Below are 24709 nucleotides of genomic sequence, written 5' to 3'. Positions count from 1 at the left end.
TGTTGGTGCATTAGCTAAGATTAGCTAAAAGGAAGTGAAAAAAATGTAATATTCAGTCTGATCATGTCTGGTGAATGTGGATTTCATAGTACATGAAACTTGGTACCTTAGGATTTTTCTCTCTGCTTGAAATGTTTCTAAATGAAACTTTGAATTTTAGAGACATACTTCATGTAGACACTAGTCAGAAGAATTTGCTATTTAACTTACTTTGCTGAAAAGTCTTTCCAAGTAGTGTACTTTTATTAAACTCACAAATTTTCTCCATGATAATTGAGAAGTCATGGCAGTCTGGTGAAATCCCAGGTGACTAAAAAAAGGGAAACATTGTACCCATCCTTAAAAAGGGTGGAAAGGAGAACCCTGGGAGCCACCAAATGATCAGCCTCACCTGTCTGTCTGGGAAGATCATGAAACAAATCCTCCTAGAAGCTCTGCTAAGGCACATGGAGGAGAGGGACATGATTTGGGATAGCCAGCACAACCTCACCAAGGACAAGTCCTGCCTGAACAACCTAGTGAGCTTCCGTGACAGAGTGACTGTGTCAGTGGACAAAGGATGGGCTACAGATGTCATTTATCTGGAATTCTGTAAATTTGACAATTCCCCACAACATCCTTCTCTCTAAATTGTAGAGGGATGGATTTGATAAATGAACTGTTGGCTAAGAAAGTGGTTGGACACTCACATCCAGAGGACAGTGGTCAATGGCTCAGAGTCCAATGGGCATCAGTAACAAGTGTCTTTCAGGAGTCCGCATTGGTATTGTTATCCAGTTTTATTTACTGTCTTCATTAATGACATGGATGACAGAATCAAGCACATTCTCAATGAATTTGCAGATGACACCCAACTGAGGGGTGCAGTTGACACTCTTGAAAGATGGAATACCATCCAGAGGTACCTGGACAAGCTCAAGAAATGGACCAGTTGAAGTCTTATGAGGTTTAATAGGACAAAGTACAAGGTGGTGCACCTGCACCAGAGCAACCCTCAATATCAATAAAAACTGTGGGATAAACAGATCAAAAGCAGTCTTGCTGAGAAGGACTCAAGAAGGACTTGAGGGGGCTGGTGAATGAGAGGTTGACATAAGACAACAATGTGTGCTTTCAACCCAGAAAGCCAACACAGTATGATATTTTACAACTTCATCTGAGTTTTCAGCATGACTTTCTTGGTACATCTGGATAATATAGAGGCAGACCAACAAACACTATATAAAAGTTGTTTCTAAAGCCATGTTCATACCACTCATTTTCTCAATTTTTCTAATGTCTGATTCTGAAATCTGCTAAATCCTGTTCTCATTTCAAATTCTTCTAGGGTAGTTGTTTTTTTTTTTTATTTTCTTCTTCTCATGAGATTTTTTTTGGGGGGGAAAAAGACCTGGCTATTAAGCAACTGAGGGAGAAAAGAAGAATTATTAACCAAATCTTTTGTACTGTTTCCAAACAGGGCCGAAGAGGCTTAGGTTCAGTCTTTGTTTGGGCATCTGGAAATGGTGGAAGAAGTCGAGACCACTGCTCCTGTGATGGCTACACCAATAGCATCTACACTATCTCCATAAGCAGCACAGCTGAAAGTGGAAAAAAGCCATGGTATCTGGAAGAATGTGCATCCACACTAGCTACAACGTACAGCAGTGGAGAATCCTATGACAGGAAAATAGTATGGGTTTTATTTGTTTTTTCATGTATATATATATGTATTTTGCACAGTCACCTTGGGGGATGGAGAGAAAGAGAAACCATTTACTCTAAGATCTTCCCTTTGTTTTAAATCCAGTTATCAATAGATTTTACATTCTACCCACAGATTAGCAGTTTACCTAGATACGTATTTTCTCAGATTTGTTTTGACGCAGCATCATTCCTCTTTTACATTCAGTGACTGTCACTTATTACTCATATTGCTGTCTATTCTGGAAATATATTGTAAGGAAAATATAGCTCAGTGCTCATCTCTTCTGTATTGTTCCTCTTCTCACTCCTAAGCAGCCAGGATCTATTTTCCCTAGTGTTCTCATCTTTGCTGGAAAATCACAAATAGTTTTAATTCTGTTAGATAATCTGTTGATAGTATTTGTACATCCTGTGTGCCTTTGCAAAATGAATGCATTTAGGATACTTTCCAGTAGTCAACATTCTACTCCTTTTAACCTTTTAAACCTCAGGTTGATGAGGATTGCTAATATTGTCCTCTTCCCTGCTTATTTATTCTGGTGTTTAACTTACAGAAATGTATTACTTCTGGATCAGAAAATTGAAGGATTTAGTGTTTTGGGGTTTTTTTCCTTCCTTATGTTTTCTTAAGGACTCATCTAACCTTTCTTTCTGGTCCTTAGCAGATTCTTCTCTTGATGTCAATAAAGATTTACAAATATTTGCCTCAATGTTTTTTTGTTTGTTTTTTTTTTAATACTGTCTGCCTTGTCTTTCAGGATTCTGGTATGCTGGCCATCCGTTCTTGGATTCTTCATTATTTTCAGATGGTTTAATTTTTGTTTTAAACTTGTTCTGAGATCCTTCTTCATTCCAATGTTTTTTCTGTTTTTACTTGCTGCTCTTCAATGAAGTCTCTCTGTCTTTCTGACATGTTTCTTGCTATCCCTGATAAATAATAATAAATATAAAAAATATTGTATCCAATAGGATTTCTCATTTCTGTGATTAAATTCCCTTCACTGTCTTTTAAAAGACTTTCACTGTCTTCTTCATGTTTAAGTGAGACTAATAAGCTAAGCAGATGTGATTGTGGTCCTCGAGCCTGACCTCTTACTTAGCCAAGTCTGTAGGACTTCCCTGAGTCCTTTGACTCCAGCAGTTGCTATCCAGTCAACAACAATTTTTATAAATACAATCAATATTGCTTTCAAAGTTTTCTGTGACAAAAAAATTAACTTACATTTAGTGTAAGTGCTTTTAATTATTCATTGCCATTTCAATATGGAGTAATAGAATCACAAACACTGTAATAACTACACAAAACACTTTTTTCTGTGTTCATTACTACCCACTTTTTATAATTGCTTGTTAAAAATATAGGATGTAACATAATTTTAGAAGCTTTTCGTGGAAGGGTTTTCTTGTCTTACACAATGACAGCTTAAAATATTTTAAGCTAACAGTTACAGGTAGACACACCTTTTTGGAAGAGTTCCTTGCTGTTCGGGAAAGTACACCTAGTGCTCTTGACTTTATACTACACTGAGTTTTATTGCAGTGATAATTAGCCTCTTATGAACCAAGTTTCCACCCTTTGGATGTATTAAAATGCTCAAAGCATGCAAATGTTCCAAAGATGCTGGTGGATGTATGCCTTTTACATAGACTTTTGTGGAAAAGAACTAAAATTACTTTTAGGTGTTTTCAAGTGCATCTGCAAAGTACTGGCCTAGTTACAGGCACAGAAACTCTCACTGTGGGACAGAGACAAATGGACAGTAGGTAAAGACTATAAAATTATAATTCCTTATAGGTGTGCAGTGAGTACAGAAGTATTGGCTAATAATTTGCAGTTGTCAAGTTATTTTTTCATATTATACTCTTCTTTGCTATTTTGAATACCATAGGACAATGCTTAAAGATAGCTTTCCCCCTTCAAGACCACGTGGCTAGGACAGGTTAAGCACCACGTAATACAGTTATCTATATGGTTCTTATCAATTATATTGCGCAAATGCATTTCCTTTGAACTTGTTTTTCAAATTATTTTGTAACACAGTAAGATTTTGATATGAGAAAGTTCCTCATAGATATGATTTATAAGCTTGTTAAATTACTTATCTCCTGCAAATAATATACCTACTTCATGTTCCACCTGTTTTGTTGTCTTCTGATAAATAGCAATTCATCTGCTGATTTTCTTTCCCTTCTTGTTGATAAATTTCTACTCTAAGCAGAACTTAAAACTGAAACAACAAAAGAAAGCCTATCCTGTCTCCTGCCAGTTCTTAAAACACAAAAGCCTGCTCTCCTTCAGAAACTCTCAGGTTATCAATATATGTACCAGATAATCACAGGACACAATGTGGCATCTTCTCTTCTGGGAACATACAGATGAATAGGCTGTGTAGAATGTAGAATAGATTTTTCTTAAAATCTTTTCACTTCTAGGGACAAGATTCACAGAAATCAATGTGTCTTGAAGAACTGTAGCAGAAGGTAAAAAATTATTCAATCACTTCAGAAAACTCTTGTCATGAAATATGAAATACCAAGAAATGCAGAGGCATGAGACAGGGTATATGAGCTTGTTCTCTGCTAAGAGAAATCCCATTTTTTACTTTATTCATTAATTTCCCGGTTAGTAAAACTATGGAAGGATTGATGATTCAGCCTTAATAATAACTGTACAAAATTGGCATCTCCTTCAGGGAACAAGTTGCTCAGAGCAAGTTGCTTCTATGAAACTGTTACAGTGTGTCTTGATTTTTTCCTTTAATAAATGGCTGGTTTTTTCTGAAAACTTTTCACCAATGCCAATGGGAGGTATTACAGTGCATTGCAATGATTTTTATATTTTCTCTTTGCCTTTCATCAAGGTGTCTGTGGCTAATTTCATGTTGATTAAACTAGGCAAATACAGAAACATTGTCATTGTTTTCAATTAAATCTAGTTGATTCAACTTATTTAGAAGTTGTTGTAACTCTTGGCCCTAAAAGTACTTCATGGACTTTTCTTGGGAAGTTGAATCGGCATTTTCACAGACCAACAGCTGTGTTATACTCAATGAAAGATTTAAAAATTTCTCCTTTTCCACACCCTAACAATCAGAATGACTGCTAATATACACTAATGGCAGCTTCATGGTGCTATCAAACACCACATCCTTTTATTGTGATTGATGATGTTTTTATGTTGATCAGGAATTTGGACATCATTTTTCTTCTTGAAATTTGCTCACCTCTTGGTGATCATGTACTCTTTTTTTCTTGGGGTAAATGCAGCAGTTCTCTGACAGTGAATCCATTGTGCTGAAAAACACACCTCAGATCTTGGAGGTAATCTACACCTAAACATCTCAGCTCCTGTCAATAACTTTCCTTTGAATGAGCTCAAATAGCATTTACATGTACAAAGCTTTCTCAACACATTTTCAGATGAAGTATCTGGTGGAAGCAAGGCAAGGGTTAAAATTGCTACCATTTAGAACATGAAGGACAAATGTTGCCAATTAAAGAGACATTGTGGTTTGTTGTGCTTGATCTCTGCAGTGACAGGACAGTAAAATCAGTTTGGAAGGATACTCTTCCATAGGATGAGAAACAAGGGTAGCACAATTCAGTGTGAGTTTCACTGTATTGACAGAGGCTGTCCTTTAGGGAAAAACTGCTGTGGCAACACTTTTTTTTCCTGCCTGAGCCCCTGGATGCATTGTTGCCTTTAGTGTTCTGTACTGCACCACTTCTATGCAGGGCATGCAGTACCAGGATACGAAAGATGTGAGCATGTATTAATCCCTTTTCACTCTCTCTTTTTTCTGTCCTTCCCTCTGGTCCTTGCCACAGCACTGACCAGTATTTTTCAAATGGGACACCTGCATCTTACAAGTCTCTGGGTGCATGTCATCATATTGTATTCAGACTTCTTAATGCCACCTGAAAAATCCCTACTTGAATTTGCACATATAAGGAATTTGCACACATAGGGCTATTTCTGCTGCAGTTTCATCTCTTTGTCACAGTTCATTGTCACAGCACTTATGCAATTTCCATGCTTAAAGCTTTTCTCAACACTGGTAGTTTTCATCATCTAATTGAAGACAGTCAATAGGTAAAAAGGCGAGAGAAGGAAATTACATGAACATTTTAGTTATGGGGTTTCAACTTCTAGCCAATGACAGATAGAAGAAATTATTTAACAGGGTGTGCACTAATAAAGAATATTAAATAATATGGGGTAAAAAGTTCTTTCTAGACTTCATTAATCTAGACTTAAGAAACCCAGCCCCTGGTAAGCTGATTCATTTAGGGATCCAACATTATAAATGCTTTCACATGTCTTTTTAAGTTTTTAGAAGTTTCCATATTGTTTCACTTTCTCCCTACTTGTTTTCAACATTTTCTTGATGCAGTTACTCCTTTTCTGTTAGAATCTTCTCTGTTAACTTTTATATGCTTACATGTTGTGAGAATTTTCATCAGCCTCATGCAAATCATGTAATATACTGAATATAGCTAACATCAAGTGTGAAACCTATCATTCCTGCACGCATTTGCTTATATGCTGCCCAGATGAGATGCAGCTGGTTTTTTAGATCACATTTCATGTGTCTTGAGGTTTCAAAGCTAGACAGACATTTTTACATGCCCTGTGCTTTTTTGTGATTTTTTGATCATCTGATCCTCTCCTTCTCCCATCTTTGTGCATATCTGTGTTGGAGATGAAGTACAATACTGGTGAATTAGAACACAATGATTAATCTTGCAGTGACTAAAATTCTCAGATTAAGTTTTGACATCAGAGGTCATTCACCTTCCTGGAGGTTTCCCTGCTGTAGACTTCTGTTTTCAAACAACTGTTCTCCAGTGTGCATGGGTTTTGCCTGAGCTTCTGCTAGGTGGAAGTGACATCCTACCTCTGCTGCATTGCTCCTGCAAGGAACCACTTCTTCAGGAAGACAAGCACAGGGTAGAATCACTTTAGATTGATATTGCCTTGAAAGAAGCAAGATATAGAATAAACACATTTTTGTGCATGTTCTGCATTCTTACAAAAAGCATCTGGCTAAAATTCATTATTGGATAGAAACATCCTAAGTAAAAGGCTGTATGTCTAGTTGGTCCTGCACATTACAGTTTGTACATCCACTTAGATTACATATGTGCAACATGTAATTATCTGTACATAAGATGCAAACATTTAAAACTGAAAACATCTAATTGGCTGGTGATGGCTGGGCCAGATTTGTGACCACATCAGGATTTTCCAATGAATTGCTGCTTAATTTCATGTGATTTGCTGCATAACAAGTAAATGAAAGATTAAACAGGGTACTTAGCATGAGCAAAACTGTATTCTCTTGTGTTACATACTTCCACTGTGACTTCAGGCAACCTAATCAAACCCTCCATACCTCTATATAGTCTCTAAAATGAGCATAAGCAGGCTGTGTATAAGATTTAGTTCCCTCCTGTTTGTAAAGCACTTTGAGATTTTTGGAGGGAAAATCCTGTAAATCCAAATAGAAAGACAGAATTGAAGTTGTGCAGTTTCAAACCCCTCTGCATGTTTTTTCTGGTTTAAAAGTGTCTTTGTTGATCATGCAATAGAGCAATATAGAGAATACTGTCTAAATTCATGAGTGACTCCAAGTTCAGAACATCTAACATCATGTATCTTCCTTTCCTTGCAATTAAAGAAGAAAATACCCTCCACATACATGTGGCTCATTCAAGTAAATGAAACATGCTCTGATTTCTGAAGTTGTGTTCTAATTTCACACATTCAATTTCTTCCAGATTACTACAGACCTGAGGCAGCGTTGTACAGACAGCCATACTGGAACCTCGGCCTCTGCACCTATGGCTGCAGGCATCATTGCCCTGGCACTGGAAGCAAAGTAAGATCTGAGATATATTCTGAAACAGAAATTAAGCATGCAGGAAGATATTTCTTGTTCATCCAACAACTTTATGCAGACTTCACACAATACTTTGGAATCTTTCTTGTCCCAGTACACAGTAACGTCCTAAGGGGAGGAAAGGTCTCCATGCTTACTTCACATGAAGGAAAGCTGACACTGTGGAGATGCTGGCAGAGTACTGAGTGTTGAAGTAACGTGAAACAATATTGAACACAGGTGTTTTCCGTTAAATGATCTATAGCATCCTCTCAATGTCTTACTGTTCACTCAGTAGGCTGCCCAGGTCTGCTGTACCCTGCAGGGTACTGTAGGTCGCCTCCTCCATTCACCAAGCTCCTCTTAGCAATGTCTGTTCTTGAACACTGAAAGAGGTTTTGGGAGGTGTTAGGTTAACCTGAACATAAGTTAATGTAGTATGAAAAATAAAATTGCAATTTCTGCATGCTGACACAAGTCTATTTTTTAACATGAGTCAAATTCCTCAGCTCTAGAAACAAGTAATAGTGTAGCTCCATAGTCCTTGTACCTTTAGCTCAAAAAATTTACTTTCTTAAAAGCATTTTCTCAATTGCATGATTTTGTTCTTTATACCTGATATGTATCTTTAATGTGCTTCATGGCACAGAAGAAATGTGGGTGATTTTCAGGTAAATCTGTATTTTAGAACCTTTTGCATTACTTTGTACTCTGTTGGATAATATCTGCAGGTCTAAGATGGAATGCTTCACCCCAAATCTTACTCAATGTTCTAGGAGATTGATTCTATTAAATTCTGAAGAAAACTAGTTTCCTGTGGGGTCAGCTATTTTCTTTGAAGGAAGTAAGAAATTTGCACACAATAGTAGATTCAAAAATTACATGTAGTTCATAACACTAGAATTATGTTTCCATCTTTCATGTTTCTTTCTTTGAAGACAGCTTGACCCAATATAGAATACTTCTTGCCCTTAAATTATAAGCATAAGAGTTTGTAATTGAAGACCTAACATAATCTTAAGTAGTGAAGCAGTTGTGGCATTATAATTGTGTTTTCTTAACACAGTTATCAGAGACAAAGGTATTTTGTGTTATTGTGGGAGGTTTTTAACTTTTAAATCTCCACTTAACCCCAGTTTTAAAATCCTGAAGTTCATTTCAAACGGTCTGGAAATGCAGATAAGTTTGTGTGTGTGTACATTCCAACTTGCTGTAAGTTTTTCTCACTATTCTCACTTAATGAACTGAAATTGGTAATTCATTATTTCTGTTTTGTTGTAGTTGAAAGTTTCAGAAAAGTTATATCTTGGAAGACCTGCAACAAAGCAGGTTGTGACATCTTAAAACACACTGAGAAGCTTACCCTTTTTAATCTATGACCATATTAGTGCATATGGACTAGCATTTTTTTTCAAAACTAATAGAGCTATAACAGACATAAAGACAAGACTGTGTTAAAGGTTTATATGTGGTTATGGAGACAAAATGTGCCAATGACTAAATATCCTTGTAACTCTTTTGTATTTGTAGTACTCTGTTACACGGTACCAAAAAGAGTTTCAGAGTGAAAATATGTTGACTTTTCCTCCTTTTAGATTCTGTTCCATTTCATTAAATGGAATGTTCTGTTTCTAGATCTTAGCCTGTATATTTGAATAGATCCAAAGGAATTCTATTAAAGATACCATAAATATGGGTTTTGTTAATTTGTATTTCATTCACTAACTTTTCTCTCGTATGTGTACTTAAAATCTGCCACTGCTTCTAATCACAGCCACTAAATAAAACAGAAAAAAAAAAAAGAGAGAATTAAAAAGCAGAGAGAAACTAGGGAGAAAAATAGTTCTCATGCTATGGCTTCTCATGCTGGTTTTCTTTGTTTGGAGCAATCTTTGGTCTTGTGACATTATGGATTATGAAGTACAGCCTTTAATATTATAGGGAGTTCATATTGTGATCTATTAAATTTTAATGTCTCAGGTTTGCATGTATAGAATCTGTTTAGTTTATTTTATGCAGTTTCTGGATTTCTTATTTATGTGATTTGAAATTTCAGGTTGTATTTTTCACCTGTGATGCCTCTCAATTTAGGTGACCCTAAGTAAATGTTAGTAAGTTTTGAAGCCACTGAAGTATTTTCTACAATACTTTAAAATGGTATATAAAGGACACATATTGTATCTTAGTTAACTGCTTGCTGGAACTAATTTGTTACAAACAGAGTTTGCATTTTCATAAACTCTTCATTAGATTCCCTATTAGTACCTCTGCTAATTGCAGTGTTTATGTGAGATTTTTTAAAGGACAAGTTGGAAAAGGGTTTTGCAAGGTTAGCTACATTCTTTTTACAGCAAGCTGCTTAAAACTTAGAGCACTTAGTCCTGAGAACTTCTTGACTATGTTTGTAATAATGTATAGTTTCATTACACTTTGTGCTGGAAAACACAGCAGTTTATACCATGGAAGGGTTTTGAGTCTATGGAAGTCAGTTTTGCCCAGGCCAGTTCTATTCCTGGGAGACATCATGAGTTGAGCAGAGCACTAATATGGCCTGGATGTGAGTCAGAATAGCCAAGAGGTTGCTTCAACTCACACACAAAGGTATGTTCAACCAAACAAAACAAAAAAAAGCAAGACATAACGTCTTGCTCACACTTTCTTTCTTTGACAAGCCCATATGGTAAGATCGGCAAATAGCTGATGGAGGATCTCTTACCTGCCTACTGATTTGAATACTCCACTTAGCCATTTCTTCCAACAGGGATCTGCCTCCGAAATCCTGCTAACAAATTGTTTGAGGATGTTGTTATGCATAATGTGAACACATTTTTATTATTTTTTATCTAGTATTTGAGTATCAAAGTAGCGTGTTTTTCCTCAGGAATCAAACAATTGTGACTGACTTTCGGACTGCTTGTTTGGAATCCCTGAGGTTGCAGTGTGTGGCTGTAAATATGCATAACTATCACACAGACATCTCTTAATTTTAAAGTTCTGCTGTTTTCTTATGGTATTTAGGTAGTAAATTGCTTTTCAGTTGTACCCAGTTGATGTTTCCTAGTATATCTAGTATCTTGATCAGATCCTATGAATAAATACGTGCTTGTTGCGCTTAATCATTACATAATGTCAAATTTTTCAAATTGTAAATGAGAAAATAAGAATAATCAATTTAGTGCACAGAGACAGCAATTTTCTTACTAAAAATAAACTATTTTCATTGCACAGTACCGTCTACTGTTGGTAGCAGAGATACCTTTCTCATTGATAAGAGGGTTGGATTTGGAATTTGAGGAAATGAGAGTCAGAAGAGACAATGGCCCTGTATTTGTTCCAAAGACCATTGTGCCATGTTCCTTTGAAGAAGCCAAATTTAAATAAAAACCCTTATGTTGCTGACAGAAGAATACATTATACATCCCCAACTGAACTATGTGTTCCTGTCTGTAAGCCAATGCCTATTTTGCAGCATGTGGTATATAAACTAGTTTCATTAGTAAAAAGCAGCAACTGAAATGGAAGTATTAGTGTGCTACCTTTCTACTGTGTGGTATAGACTTGGAGAGAGTCTGTTTCTTCCATGATTCTCTTCACTTGAGTGATATGGAATCTTACCATTATTTCATTTGGAAGGGACCTTAAGGATCATCTCATTCCAATCCCTTGCTATCGACAGAAACACTTTTCACTGGACCAGGTTGCTTAGAGTCCCATCCAGCCTGGCCTTGGAACAATTCCAAGGGAAGGGGCACCCTCCACTTCTCTAGGTACCCTGTGCCAGTGCTTTACCACCCTGCCAGCAAAGTTACAATCTAATCCCACTCTCTGAAGGAAAGTATCTTTTCCTCCAAGGAGAGGTGCTTCACCCCTCTAATAATTTTTGTGGCTTTTGTCTGGACTTGCTCCGACAGGTCAATGTCATTCCTGCATTTATCTTTTTTTTTTTACATGACTAGAACAAGGTACTTCTAGGAAGAACCAAAGAGTTTTAGTGAATTCGGATACTAGTGACAGAGAAGTGACAATGTACCACCTTCCTCTAAAAGACAGTACCACCAAGTGTAATCACTGAGGTAAAAGGAAGATGGAGTTCACACTGTGAAAGGTCAACAGTGTCAGAGTTAGATACTTTGGATTTCTGGCAACTGAACAGATATTTGCATACTTCCCAGATTGATTGATTTTCTTACAGAAAGGAGAAAAGCAGTGCACTGTCGAGCAAGGTACAATTTTGGGTATAGAGAACATACTTCTGTGTTATAAAAGTTGTGAGAGCTTTGTCATAAATATAGTCAGAGATTAAAAGTGATGAGACAGACGAGGTAAATTGAGGAAGTGCTGTCAAGTGTCCTCTATAGTTAGAATTCGAGTGCAGGAGGAGAGGGTGTCATTTTAAGTCCTTTAGCTAGGTCATTGCTCCATTGGTTGACTGCCTGTTATAGAAGGCAATACTGGAGTGTGTGAGTTAAAAAACTCTTTCTGAGTCTTCTCATTTTTTGAGAACTTTGCTCTTAATATTGAAGTATTTGAAAAACATAACCATTAATAAATGCTTACTTTAGATCTTGAGGTTTAACCACCTATGCCACTTACGGAATTTCAGTTATATTGACATTGATTTGGGTGTGATTTGGTTCCTGTTCCTGTTTTCAGTTACATATAAATTTGGCAAAGAATAACCATTGAGGATGAAATTTTCCATTTAACTTGCGTTTAAAAGGTTTTAAGAAAATTCTATTCAGACATTTCTTAAACCCAAACAAGGTTAAAAACAAGTAATGTTTGATTGTAATGATTTTTAACTTCTTCATTGAGTTTTTCTCAATGTGTTTGTGCTTTGGAGCAACAGCTAGAAATAAAACTAGTGGATAGCTGTTGTTCTGGTGCCAGGACAATGCCTTTAATTTGTATAAGCTTTTCAGAAATCTCAGTTGGCATTTTCTCAGTTGAGACTTTTAAGCTCCATCCCTGTAGTTTCTTGGTTCTCCAAGGGTTTTCCAGCATCAACTTTTAGAGGCTAGTCTCTGAAGTTACTCTTGAGGTGCTTCTGGCTGTTCACCTTGAGAGCAGGGATCCCAGCTGCTTTTTCCTGTCAGTTCTTTATGGGAGTAAAAAGAGGAAGGTGGAAGAGGAGCAGTTTAACTGATTGCAGTGTCCCTGGAGTCAGTCTTTTGAAAAGTGGAAGACAGGTCAAATCAATAGCCTGTGTATCATAGCTAGTGCTAACCATAGTTTCCTTTATTAACCTAAGACAATGTTACCCTTCTCCATCTTCACAGTCAAGCTGATTCTAAGAGTGGCAATTAACCTAAGGTTTTGTTGCTGTTCTTTCCATGCTGTTATTTAGCAGATGGTGAGCATTGTCTTTTGGACAGTCTCATTTTATTGTTCCTTTGGAGATGACACAATAAAAGATGTAATTCAGATGCCTTTCTCTCAGGGGTTTTCTCCTCCCAATTTCATCATTATTAGCCTGCATATCAGGCCATTGTTTGTTAGATTTTTGGCACTTACGATTTTTTATCTCTGTGTGCACTGCAGATTTGACGCAGGTACGCCAGAACACCGTGGCTGGTGGACGTATAGCTGCCTACCCCACTGTTCATCTAAAGGAATACATCAAGCCCTATCACAACTTGTCTGGATTTTATCCTAAAAAAACAATATAAAGATAATGCAAAAGATGGAATTTTTTTTTCTTCCCCTTACAATAAGAGTGGTAAAACATTGAAACGTATTGCCAGAGAGGTTGTAGATGCCCTATGCCTGGAAATATTCAAGGTCAGTTCAGACAGGGTTCTGAGCAACCTGGTCCAGTTGAGCATGCCCCTGCTGATTGCCGAGTACTTGGGCTAAATGACCTTTAAATGTCCTTTCCAGCCCAAACCATTGTGTGATTCTGTGGCTGTAGATTCTGTGTCAAAGCCTTTCAATGCTGTCTCATGAGGAGATCAGGATGCATTGCAGAAACTGTGGAGATGCGGCATGAATGTAAACTGAATGTTGTGAAGTAGAGCTAGAAATTGATTAAAATGGTGTTGTACAGGACATGTAGAAGCATATCCTGTCTTAAAAACACTTAATGCGCCTTACTTTTGCTATGGCTCTTTTTAATCTTTATTTCAGTAATTTTTGCCAGCCCAACTGGATAAACAATTATTGTTATTCTAGTCCAGCAGTCTAATGTGAGAAACTGCACCACTATAGGCATAGTACTGTTTAAAAAAATGCTCAGGGAGAGAAGGCATCTGCTCTCATTAAATACAACAACATTTTTAAATATGTTAAAAATCTGATTTAAGAACCGAGGTTTCCCTGACTTTCAATGACTGCATAGTCCTGGGCAGTGTAGGCAGCCAGTTCTGGGTCTTATAAACTTCATTCTGGTCTGTTTTCAGCTGAGGGGAATTGTGGCATTGTGTGCAATCCACGACAGATAACGACATTCTGAGAATGCTACTTAGTGCCTCGTGTTCTGTGCCACAATACTTTTTCCTCTTCATTGTTTAGTGGCTCAGTTTATCATTCCCTCTACTACACTGCATTGTTAAAGAGAACACTATTCATCTTCTTGCAGGTAATAGAAAAACTGAAAAATTGGAAGGAGAAAGAAAAGATAGCCGAATGATGGCGCCTTTACATCGTCTTCTAAGAAAATAAATTCTCCCTGTTGTAGATGTAGAGGAAACAAGAAAACTGCAATCCCTGAAGACTTGCCCTAGTCCTAGAAGATAAATGTGTATTAATGTCACAGTGAGGATAGAAACTGCATCTTTTTCACCTTTCAGGTGGACAGGTTATTAGGAATCCCTTAAAGGAATACTTGTCTGTGTAATCAGGCCCTTGCTTTGCAACTCACCAACTATCCAATTGTTTGGAATTCTTGCAAAATACTCAGAGACTCTCAGTGAATTCCAAGACTATGGTAGTAAACAAATTAATAACAAGAGAGGCACGTGGAATAGCTTCAATAGGAACTGAAGGTCTAGAGAAATTTCCAGTTTGAGCTTACAGTTACTGAGATTTAGTAGATATTTTCAGCAAGCTAAAAGTTTGATTCTTCTCCTTTGCACTCATTAGGATACAGTAGTTGGTGGTCATAAAAATTGCCTCTGTGTGAAATGCTCCTTCATCTTCCTTAAGTTTCATATAGCAGAATTTTATCATATATTGTTCAGTCTGCTTATGGCAAGCCTCCCAGTTGTATAAATAATTTCATATGGTTTTTCTGTAAAATTGGAAGATGTATTTTGAATGGAGCAAAGGAAAGCAGAAAAGATAAATGAAAGTTGTTTTGCTTTGGATACTTTTCAGCTTACATGACCTTGTATCCCTACATCCTGGTAGAATGTCTGATCTGTGACTTTGTTTTTCCCCTGTTTCATAGTCCATTTCTGACCTGGAGAGACGTACAGCACATTATTGTCAGGACTTCACGTGCAGGACATCTGAATGCTAATGACTGGAAAACCAATGCAGCTGGTTATAAGGGTAAGAGCTTTCTTTCTTCTTTGCTATCACAAGCAACCTATTATTTGATAATTTTGTTTGACTATATCCTGTGCATAGTTTGGAGACCTTTCAGCCTTGATCTGAAGGGGCCTGTCTTCTCTTTTACAAGGAAAACTTTTTAGAATGACTAACACACAAAACTGTCAGGTACAAAATGCATTGGCTTGATCTTCTTGGTGCCTTTCAGTTCCATACACTGCTGCCAGAAAAGTAAGTAAATGATTGGTGTTTAATTTTTCTTCTTATATCTAGTATTCTGATAAAGTAGTATAGAGTTGAAGATGCAGCAATTCTGGGTTCTAGACATGTTCTCACTCAGAATTATTGACAGTTTCAATTTAAAATGATGAAACAGTATTTTCAAATTTCATTTTTCTGTGATAAATCCTACATTATTTATATGTGAGAATTCTGTCAGATTTTGGATAAAATTGAATTTTGAGCTGTCATGACTATTCCCGGCACACGTAATCATTTTTCAGTGACCTGACAGGTAGATTTCTAAAATTTTGTACCATCTTGAAAATTTGATAAAAGCTACATCCTAAAAGTTTCTTTTTCACTTTTGTAATGCAAGCAGAGGTAAACCATTAAATAGGATATATATTTTCATGGTGGGCTAAAACAGAACCTTGAATCTGTACATTTTATTTCAGCACAGTTTGTCTTCTGATTCCCATTCGCTACGTTATTTCTGCTTTCACTTTGTATTGCATCCTAAACAAAACCATAGAATGGCTTATTTCTGGTTCTCCTTTCATAAGAATTCCACCCAATACTGGCATACTTCTGTTAAGATGAGAGTTGATATGTGTGTGCTAGGATCTCCTGAGAGAAAAATGTAACATACAAGAGTTATCAAATCTTTGCCCTGGTTTCACTTTAAAAATTAAGCCTATATTTAATCTATTTTGGATCAAGGCACTGCTACCGTAGAGCATCTTTAATATATAATTCTGACCTATGACATTTTTGTTGCAATGGCACAGAACCAAACCAAAAAAACCCTTTTTATTTTTGGATGTAAACCAGTCTCTAACTACAGGGAATGTATTTAGAAATAGATATTTGATCAGGATCTCCTAATCATGTGAAGGTTCTGATGTTCAAGGGCCTTGTTTTATACCATTTACAAGTGCATGCCACCACACAAAAAACATAAATAGATACTTCCTTAATAGTAATAACATTACAGTATTTGTTATTGCAAAACATCTCCCAGGATTTAAAAAGTTTTATCAGGAGATGGTGACTCTGTCATCAGTTTATTGAAGACCCTATACGAGGGTCAAAGAATGCTTTTCAAATAACATAAAGCAGAGCTAATTTTTTCATATCTTACTTTCAAAATTCTATATTTTTAATGTTTTTCCACTTGTTGCCCAAGAGAGGCAAACACCCTGTGAGTCATTTCACAGCAGCTGTCACTCATTATCAAAAGACAGGTCACACTAAGGTCACACCAGCAGCAGCAGCAGCATTGGCAGCAGGACTTGTACTGTTGAGTCACTGTTGAACCACTGCCTATTCTGAATCCTTGGAACCATTTTTCTATGCATTGTAACACATATATAGTAAGAAAAATGGATGAAAAATGGTTTTGTCTTCACTCATGGAAAGTCAGAAACATAAATAAGCTCTATTTGGTAACTTGGATTCAGGAAAAACAACTTGAACTGGCTGAACTCTGCTGTAGACTCTATGGTGAAATTGAAAAAGAGGAAGATGAGCTAAATGACCTCTGCACAGCTCAGGAATCAATCTTAACCCAAATAAAAGCATTAGTTTTAGCTAAATTATTTTGGCAACTTAGGCTGAACATATGGTTCCAATAAAAATACATCTCTCTTTAAACTCCTGTTGGTTTTGGAAGAAGGAGAAGCAAAAGATTTAGTTTAAATCACAACATCCAAACCTGAATTCAAAAGGGGATTTGCACACCACTGCTGGCAAGACTGAAAGAGTTTTTTTATTGCACGTGGCAATATTTAGTATAATATTACACTATTATCCTTCACTATCGCCAAGTGTAACAATTAAAGTATGGTTTTTCATAGATGAACTACTCTGATCAGACTGAGTTCCTTAAGGAATTGTATCATAATCTTGTTGATAACAAGATCATGGTTCTTCCACAGTGTGTTCTTAACAGGGGGTGTAAGATTTTTTTTTTTAATTATCTACAGCAGATAGCCACAAGAAACAATCTACCTTTCTTCGTGCATACTAGTGGAGAAAGAGGAAAACAAGAATAAAGAGAAAAACAGGTTTGCCGCTTTAAAAATAAGAAGTGAAAGGGTGCAAAACAGCAAAAACTTGGAAAAACCTTTCACTCAACAAAGGGGTCAGCAAGAGCTGGTAGTTGAAAGTGGGTCAGCATGCCATTTCAGAGGGCTGTTTTGCTGGTCTGCATGGCAACCCTTCCCTTGCCATAGTCCCTGGCAGTGTTTTGCCATTGCAGAACACACAGAAAGAGCTCACAGATGTCATTACTGGTTTCAAGATCTCCTTTTTTTCTTCCTTACATTTATACAAAGAAGGATTAATTCCTGAAAAACACTTAAGACAGCTAGTGATTTGCTAAAGCAGTACTTGTTATTTGTTTAATTTTCTGGCAAGTAAACAGTGCTCATTAAATTCATGTCAATAGAATTAACTCAGGAATGAGCAAGAATTTTTACTTGGTAGGGTTTTTTTATTATTTTCTTGTTAGACAGCATGCATCTTTTCTCAGGAACTTATTTTGTAATCTAAAAAGAAAGACTCAGGCTGTACTCTGGTTAGTCAGTTGTACATATAATTTGTCAATAGAGGGATTTTTAATAATTAAAGCAGTTAATTAGCTGATTTTATGGGAAAATACTTGAGAGCATCTGCTTTTGTGAGGATATCAAAATTGTTGATCTGTTTCTGCTATGGCAGATTGGATGCAAATCCTTGTTCTGTCAGCTGTTTAATCAACAGAGCATGCAAGTGCATCCATAAAAAGGGAACTGCATTAATGCTGACTTGTCTCTGAGTTGAAAGATAGAGAATTAAATACTGCAGTTTTAAGAACAATGATCAATGATCAAATCATATAAACATTCTTTGTCTGTAAGTGAAGCTCCACGTACTGTGAAATTCTGTCTCTGGAGAAACAGACCATTCATAGGGAATACTACTGATTTGCAGGGAAATTTTTAGAGAATGTACTTTGTTCTTCCCAGCTCTAAAGCACAGACAATAATACTTCAGTACACTGAAATAAAATGCTACTGAAACATAAGATAAAATGAAATAAAATTTTTACCCATTTTTTTTCAGTTTTGTGCCGTTCCTAGGCCCAGAAGATAGACATTTCCTAGAGAAACCAAATTGCCTCAATTTCCAAGGAGTAAAAACAGAGTTATCACCTAAAGTCACACCCCTTTAGGTTAGCTAAAGTATCTGCTGCTTCCATTGAAGAGTGACCACTGAAAAGGATTAGTCACTTAATATTTTTGAGCCTTTTAATATAATTGCTTAATATTTAATAAAATTGGTGATTATATTAGTTGTGAGCAGAGCATTAGCAGAGCATTAGTCTTAGAGTGAGAAAGAGATGAGTATATATAGGCTTCTATTTAGGAGACCTAGACTGGACAGATTTATCTTGTGGTAACCAGGCAGGTTAATAGCCAGGCAGGAATTCAAAAATGAGCAAGAATATCTTTATAACATGTGCATTTTAGAGAAGACAAATAAACTATTCATAAACACTGTACTGCGTGTTTTCAGTAACTTTAAAATGTAAATAAATTTTAAATTATATTTTTAAGACATTGTCAGAAGCTGGCATAAGACTTCTGGAAAACAACAAGCTCATAACTCATAAATGGTTATGTCAAGCAATCAAAGCTGTTCATCTATAGAAAGACCTTCCACTCTTACAGATACTTCCTGGTATTTACACATGGTACTGGCAGCCAATATCAATTCCTATCCCCTAATGCTCATACATACAGTGGATGGAGCAAGGGAAATCAAAGCTTTGAGTTTAGCTATTGTAATATGCCAGCTTTCTTTAGCTGTTAATAAGACACCAAGCACATGAAGTTGCACTGGTCTGCATAGGAGAGAGGAGCACCATATCCTGTGCAAGCTAGACTAGTGGCTTTTTGTGCTTGAAATATTAAAGCTGCATGACCAGCCTGGCTGAACAGGTAGCTTTGGCTGGAACTCAGGAGAAAAAAAAGAGTTTATAATCTTTGGGAGACTATGGCAGGATACTCAAGAGAAGTACAAGTATGTTATGAGTTTATGCAGTGAGAAAACTGGAAGGGCCAAAGCCCAGCTAGAGGACAATTTGGCTCCTGCAGTAAGAGTCAATTAGAAAATGTGTCTATAAATACATTGTATTGTACAAATACATTGTATTTCTATGAACACAATGTATAAATACTTTGTTCCTACAAACAAAGGGAGGGTTAAGGGTACTCTCCATCCTTTATTGCTTGCAGGGGGAAAGACAATAGCAAAGGATTAGGAAATGGATGAGGTAGTTCATACCTTTTTACCTTTTAATACCTCTCCTATAATAAGACCCATAGTTCTCTGGGTAGATAGGAAGATGGGAAGATGGGAAGATGGGAATGGGCAAAATAATTAAATCCCCATAGCTCAGGGGAAAATGGTCAGTGACCTGCCACACCATTTAGATACATACAACTGTATGTGGTCAGTTCTGTATGGGACCCACATAAAGGTACTGAAGGAGCAGGTGCAAGAGCTCACCACTCTCAGTCATTTACCAGCAGTCCTGGTTAACCAGAGAGGTCCCAGCTGAAGGGTCTAGAAGAAGGATCTGGGGTCTACAGAGCTGTCAGTCTGACCTCTGTGCCAGGGAAGGTCATGGACCAGATAATCTTGAGTGCCATCATGTGACACGTACAGAGCAACCTTTGACACTGTTTCCCACCGTATTCTCCTGGAGAAACTGGCTGCTAATGGTTCAGATAGATGCACAGTTCACTGGATGGAAAAATGATTGGATGGCCAAGCTCAGAGAGTGGTGGGAATTGAGTTAAATTCAGCTGTAACTACTGGTAATCCCCAGAACTGAGTATTGGGGCCAGTTCTGTTTAATATCTTTATCAATAACCTGGACAAGGGGATCAAGTACACCCTCATTCAGTTTGCAGATGGCACCAAGTTGGATGGGAATGTTGATCAGCTGGACAGGAAGGAAGGCTCTGCAGAGAAATCTGGTCAGGCTGGATTAATGAGCCAATTTGTGAAATGCAACAAGGTGGCATTCTGAGTTCTGCACTTTGGTCAGAACAACCTTGTGCAGCACTTTGGGCTGGGAGAACAGTGGCCAGGAAGCTGCCTGACATAAAAGAACCTGGGATGCTGATCAACATTAACAGAGTGGGAACATGAGCCAGTAGTTGCCCAAGTGGCCAGGAAGGCCAGTGGCATCCTGGTTTGCATCAGGAATAGTGTGGCCAGCAGGACCGGGGCAGTCACTATTCCCCTGTACTTGACAATGGTGAAGCTGCATGTCAAGTCCTGTGTTAAGTTTTGGAGCCCTCACAACAAGACATTGAGGGTAGGAGCATGTCCAGAAAAGGGCAACAGAGCTATTGAGTCTAATGAGGAGCTGTGGAGGGAGCTCTTGTCTCCTCACATGTAACAAGCCAAGAACAAGAAGAATTGTGACAGAGAGGTTTAGATAGGATATTAGGGGAAATTTCTTCTATGAAAGGCTTATCAAGCATTGGAACAGACTGCCCAGGCAAGTGATGGAATCACCATCACTGAGAGAGATGTTGTCCTCACATAGATAGGCATTAGCCTTCTGTTAGCTGAACTGAATAGATTAATCTGAACTTTTTACATTATAGCTCCTGACTGAAAGTTGTTTGAAGTCAAGACAGCATTTAGTTTAGCAGCAGGGAAGGAGAGAAGTAAACGAGCTAGAATTACTAGCTTGTCTAACAGTAGCTGGAAGTGTCTCCCCCTACACTGATAGAACATGTATGATTGGAAAGGTGTCCTCAAGAATCTCATCTACGTTTAAATACCACATGAATCACAGGTCAACATCAAAACCTTTATAAGTGCTTTGTACAAAAATCTTTGCTGCAGCTAGAGAAAATATGTGTGGTTGGATTTGGAAATTAAGATAACTGGGGAAAGTTGGAGCACGTTTTAGCAGCAAGTCTAAAATTACTGTCTTTTCATTGGATGGTCACTGTGATCTTTCCAAATGACTCTTGTTTCTTTCTTGCATACAGCAGTTTCTGGCTATAAATAAAGTTTTCTTTAACTTAGTATTAAAATTGCATTAGGATTTTTTCAGTGCTTGGTATGTTAAACCCAAGCAAATTGCCGGGTAACTGAGTTCTTCTAGCCTTGAGTAAGAACTGAAGTACCTCTTTGGAACTTGGGGGAAGGGAGCTGGAAAATATCTTGAATTATTCAGCCTAGATTGTAGTTATTAATTTTATTTTTTCTTACTGACAAAACTGAGGTTACAGACAATGTTGTTTCCAGTTGAAAGACATATAAGGTCAGGAATTTGTCAGTACAGTTCCAGAAATGAAGATGTACAAAGTAGGAGAGGGAATCTTTCAGAGAAACCAGGCAAGCATTATTACTTTTCCCAGCCTCAAATTCTTCATTATCAAAGCTTCACACTTACTTTTTGGATCTGCAACACTCTGTTTTCTGTTCCTCTGAAAAGTAAGGAATGAAGCTGTAAAAATGTAAAAAACAGAGTTCAAGCGGAAGCTTCAAGCCTGTGTTGGGATACATAAAGGAAAATGGATAGACGTCCATCATGGTTTTGTCTTAGAGCTGGTTGCTTTCCTGGCGTCATATATTGTAAGTCAAACTTACATGTTCTAAAATGTACATTAAATGTCTCTAAAGTAGGAGTAACAGCAGGCAAAAGGCAAAATTAGGTTTAATGTTCTACGATAATTGCACTCCGAATTGTCACCAAACCATGATCAGCATAGCAGACAAAGAATTTAATTTAGTGTCTCAGCTCAAAACCAAGATAACTTCCTGTCTGCATGTCTTAGATATAAGGGTATACACAATTGCTATGCTCTGCAGCTCTCTAGTTTTCCAAACATTGACAAGTGGACTGATAGCTCTAACAGGATGCATGGCATGAGAGTGATAACCTTTGACATTGTTTCCTTTTAACAAGCCCAACTCAGACATTTCTGAAAACCCTGTAAAGATCAGGGGCATAGGGAGGAAGCAGAGGTTTGAGTCTTCCCCTGTGGACTCATAACCATAAGAGTCTGCCACTTACTGTGAAATGTAAATTTCTGTTTTGCAGTATTAAGAAAGAAGAACCAGGATCAATAAATTTTTTAAATTACTGATAAGCTGATACAATTCTCCAAAGCAAAAGTTTTTAATTGCAGACATTGAATATTTTGATATAAAAATATTTGATTTTTAAAAGAAAAGTCATTGGAAGTTACATGCATTTGCATGACCTCATTATATACTAATTCTCAATGCAGTACACTTGTGAGAATGTTCTAGGCAAATATCTGTCATGCTTCTATCCATCCATAGCAATGGTGAACATCTTTTGGACGGGGTAGGTCTGTCTTTTTAAAAAACAACAAGCACTTGCCTTTATGAACACCAAAGCTCTTTTTCACTGCTGTTGCATTGCTATAATGCCTTTCAGTAGTTACAAAACTGGCAATATTTTTATTATCAGAGTGTGTCCACTTTAATGGAACCAGGATTCAGGCCAGTTAGGAAGGAGATCACACTATCTACAATGTAGTATTTTAAGCACTTAATGTATCCTGTCAGGATGTAAAATTTCATGTTATAATAGGGAAAGATAAGGGTCTACATAGGACAACTCAGCTCAGTTAGATGTCTGAAGATATAACAGTATCCTTTTTTCCCTCTAGAAAAATCAGCTTTTGAGGATTTGCTTTTAAGTCAGGGGATGCAGAACTTGACCCACCACTCTGACATAGCTGGTCAGCTATTTCTATGGACTTGGCTTACTCTTTAACTTCCTTTTGCTTAGGTTACTGATCAGCATCTACTACATAGCTCCACAGGGATACTGTGAAGTTGGCTTAGTTAATTAATAATTTCTGTAGTTATTCTATTCAGCATCATTGTCATGAAACAATTTGCAATACACTTTTTCTGTGATTTACTGCATGTTTGTATATCCTTTTTCTGACGAAATCTATGGCAGCAGTATGCTTAGTCAGGAATAGTGTAAATGTCCTGCTGGGGTTTCATTAGTTCAGGACACACAGAGCCTCAGTGTGGGACAGAACAAGAGGGATGCCATGTGTCTGATGCATCTGACAGGACAGAAATGCCATCTTTGTGTCTTCTGCTAACAATCTGTCAGGATTTCCAGTTACAGTACCTTTGACTCACCTGTCATCATCTGTTCTGAGATGAAGACTAGCACGGACACTCTCACCAAAAGATGTTTTTATTGTTTGATAGAATGACATTGTATTTTTCCACTTTTGAGATATCAAGGAACCCTAAATATATATATCTCCTAGGATGAATTTGCTCCTAATAGAGGAGATGGGTACATTTTTTTGCAAGGTGTTGCACAATGTAGTCACAAAATAAATTTTTTCTTTAAAAAAGGTTGCAAACCACCATGTTTTCCAGTGGACCCCGATGCTAAAAATAAAAATATATTTTAAAAAGTTCAGTTTAAAAAGACTAGTTAAAAAATTATAGCTTCTATTACTGTAGTTGCTTCTTAGCCAACTTTATTTCAGCAAACCTTTTTTTCACCCTTCTAAACACATATAATCTTCAGATTTATTTCATTCACATAAGCTGTCTTATTTCAAGTGAATTAATGTCTTGGGTAAAGGCTTTATGATTTACAGCCAAAGGCTGCTGCAGAGAAGTCTTAGAATCCTGCTGCAGAATTTTCATAGCAATCATCAGTCAGCAGTAATCAGGTTTTCTGTTTCCATCACGACTCTGGTGCTTCAGAGGCAGAGAAGTAAGCCAGTCTTCCTGATCACTCTGCCAAGATTTCCAGCAAAGCTCACTGGTGTTTTATCTGACTCTGGGTAAGATATCCCTATATGCAGGGCACAGTCCATGACTTCATTAACTTGGTAAACTCATTCCTAAACAAGCTCTGAGAAATAAATCAGGAACTGCTGGCATGGGAGAACTTGTTATGGCTGTGCTTGGTACTCATGGATGCTCACTGCTGACCACAGACCAGCTGAATCCCAAGACTAAGGACATCTGTCTGGAAGCTGCTAATGCTCTTGAGAGGCGGGAACTATTTGGGCGGCACGTGCTGTCATTACCAGTAGAGCCTGAGTCTGAGAGCCCAAAAGTGAACTTGCTTCTAGTGCCTTATGTCAGCCAATGTCTCTTTAATAACCACTTGAGTTTTAAATTCCTGAAATAGATACAGGATATAAGGATGTGAGAGAAAATAGAATATTGGATTTAATTTCTCAGTGTTTTAAGATGGTGTGTTCTAAGACTATTTTTTTAATGGCTGCAAAGCCTCATAGCAGAGTTACATACAAGCTACTCAAAAATGTAGACAGGTTACTGGAGGTTTAGCTTCTACTAGCTATCCTGCTAGCTTTTCTGGGCGGTCTGTATTT

At 37.3% G+C, this 24709-nt stretch overlaps 1 protein-coding gene across 3 annotated transcripts in view; it reads left to right on the top strand.

Moving 5' to 3' along the window:
- PCSK5 (proprotein convertase subtilisin/kexin type 5) overlaps positions 1–24709 on the top strand; it is a 223235-nt gene that overhangs the window by 108582 nt on the left and 89944 nt on the right. For all 3 annotated transcript variants that reach the window (XM_039719288.1, XM_039719297.1, XM_039719307.1), the window contains exons 8-10: positions 1460–1672; positions 7468–7568; positions 14956–15059. In XM_039719288.1, the coding sequence (XP_039575222.1) occupies positions 1460–1672; positions 7468–7568; positions 14956–15059 (418 nt within the window). The remainder of the gene's footprint in view (positions 1–1459; positions 1673–7467; positions 7569–14955; positions 15060–24709) is intronic.

This window comes from Passer montanus, unplaced genomic scaffold (assembly GCF_014805655.1).
Source record: "Passer montanus isolate IOZ18808 unplaced genomic scaffold, ASM1480565v1 scaffold105, whole genome shotgun sequence".
Lineage (NCBI taxonomy): Eukaryota > Metazoa > Chordata > Aves > Passeriformes > Passeridae > Passer > Passer montanus.
The sequence above is the reverse complement of the archived record's forward strand: the minus strand, read 5'-3'. Positions and strand labels throughout refer to the sequence as shown.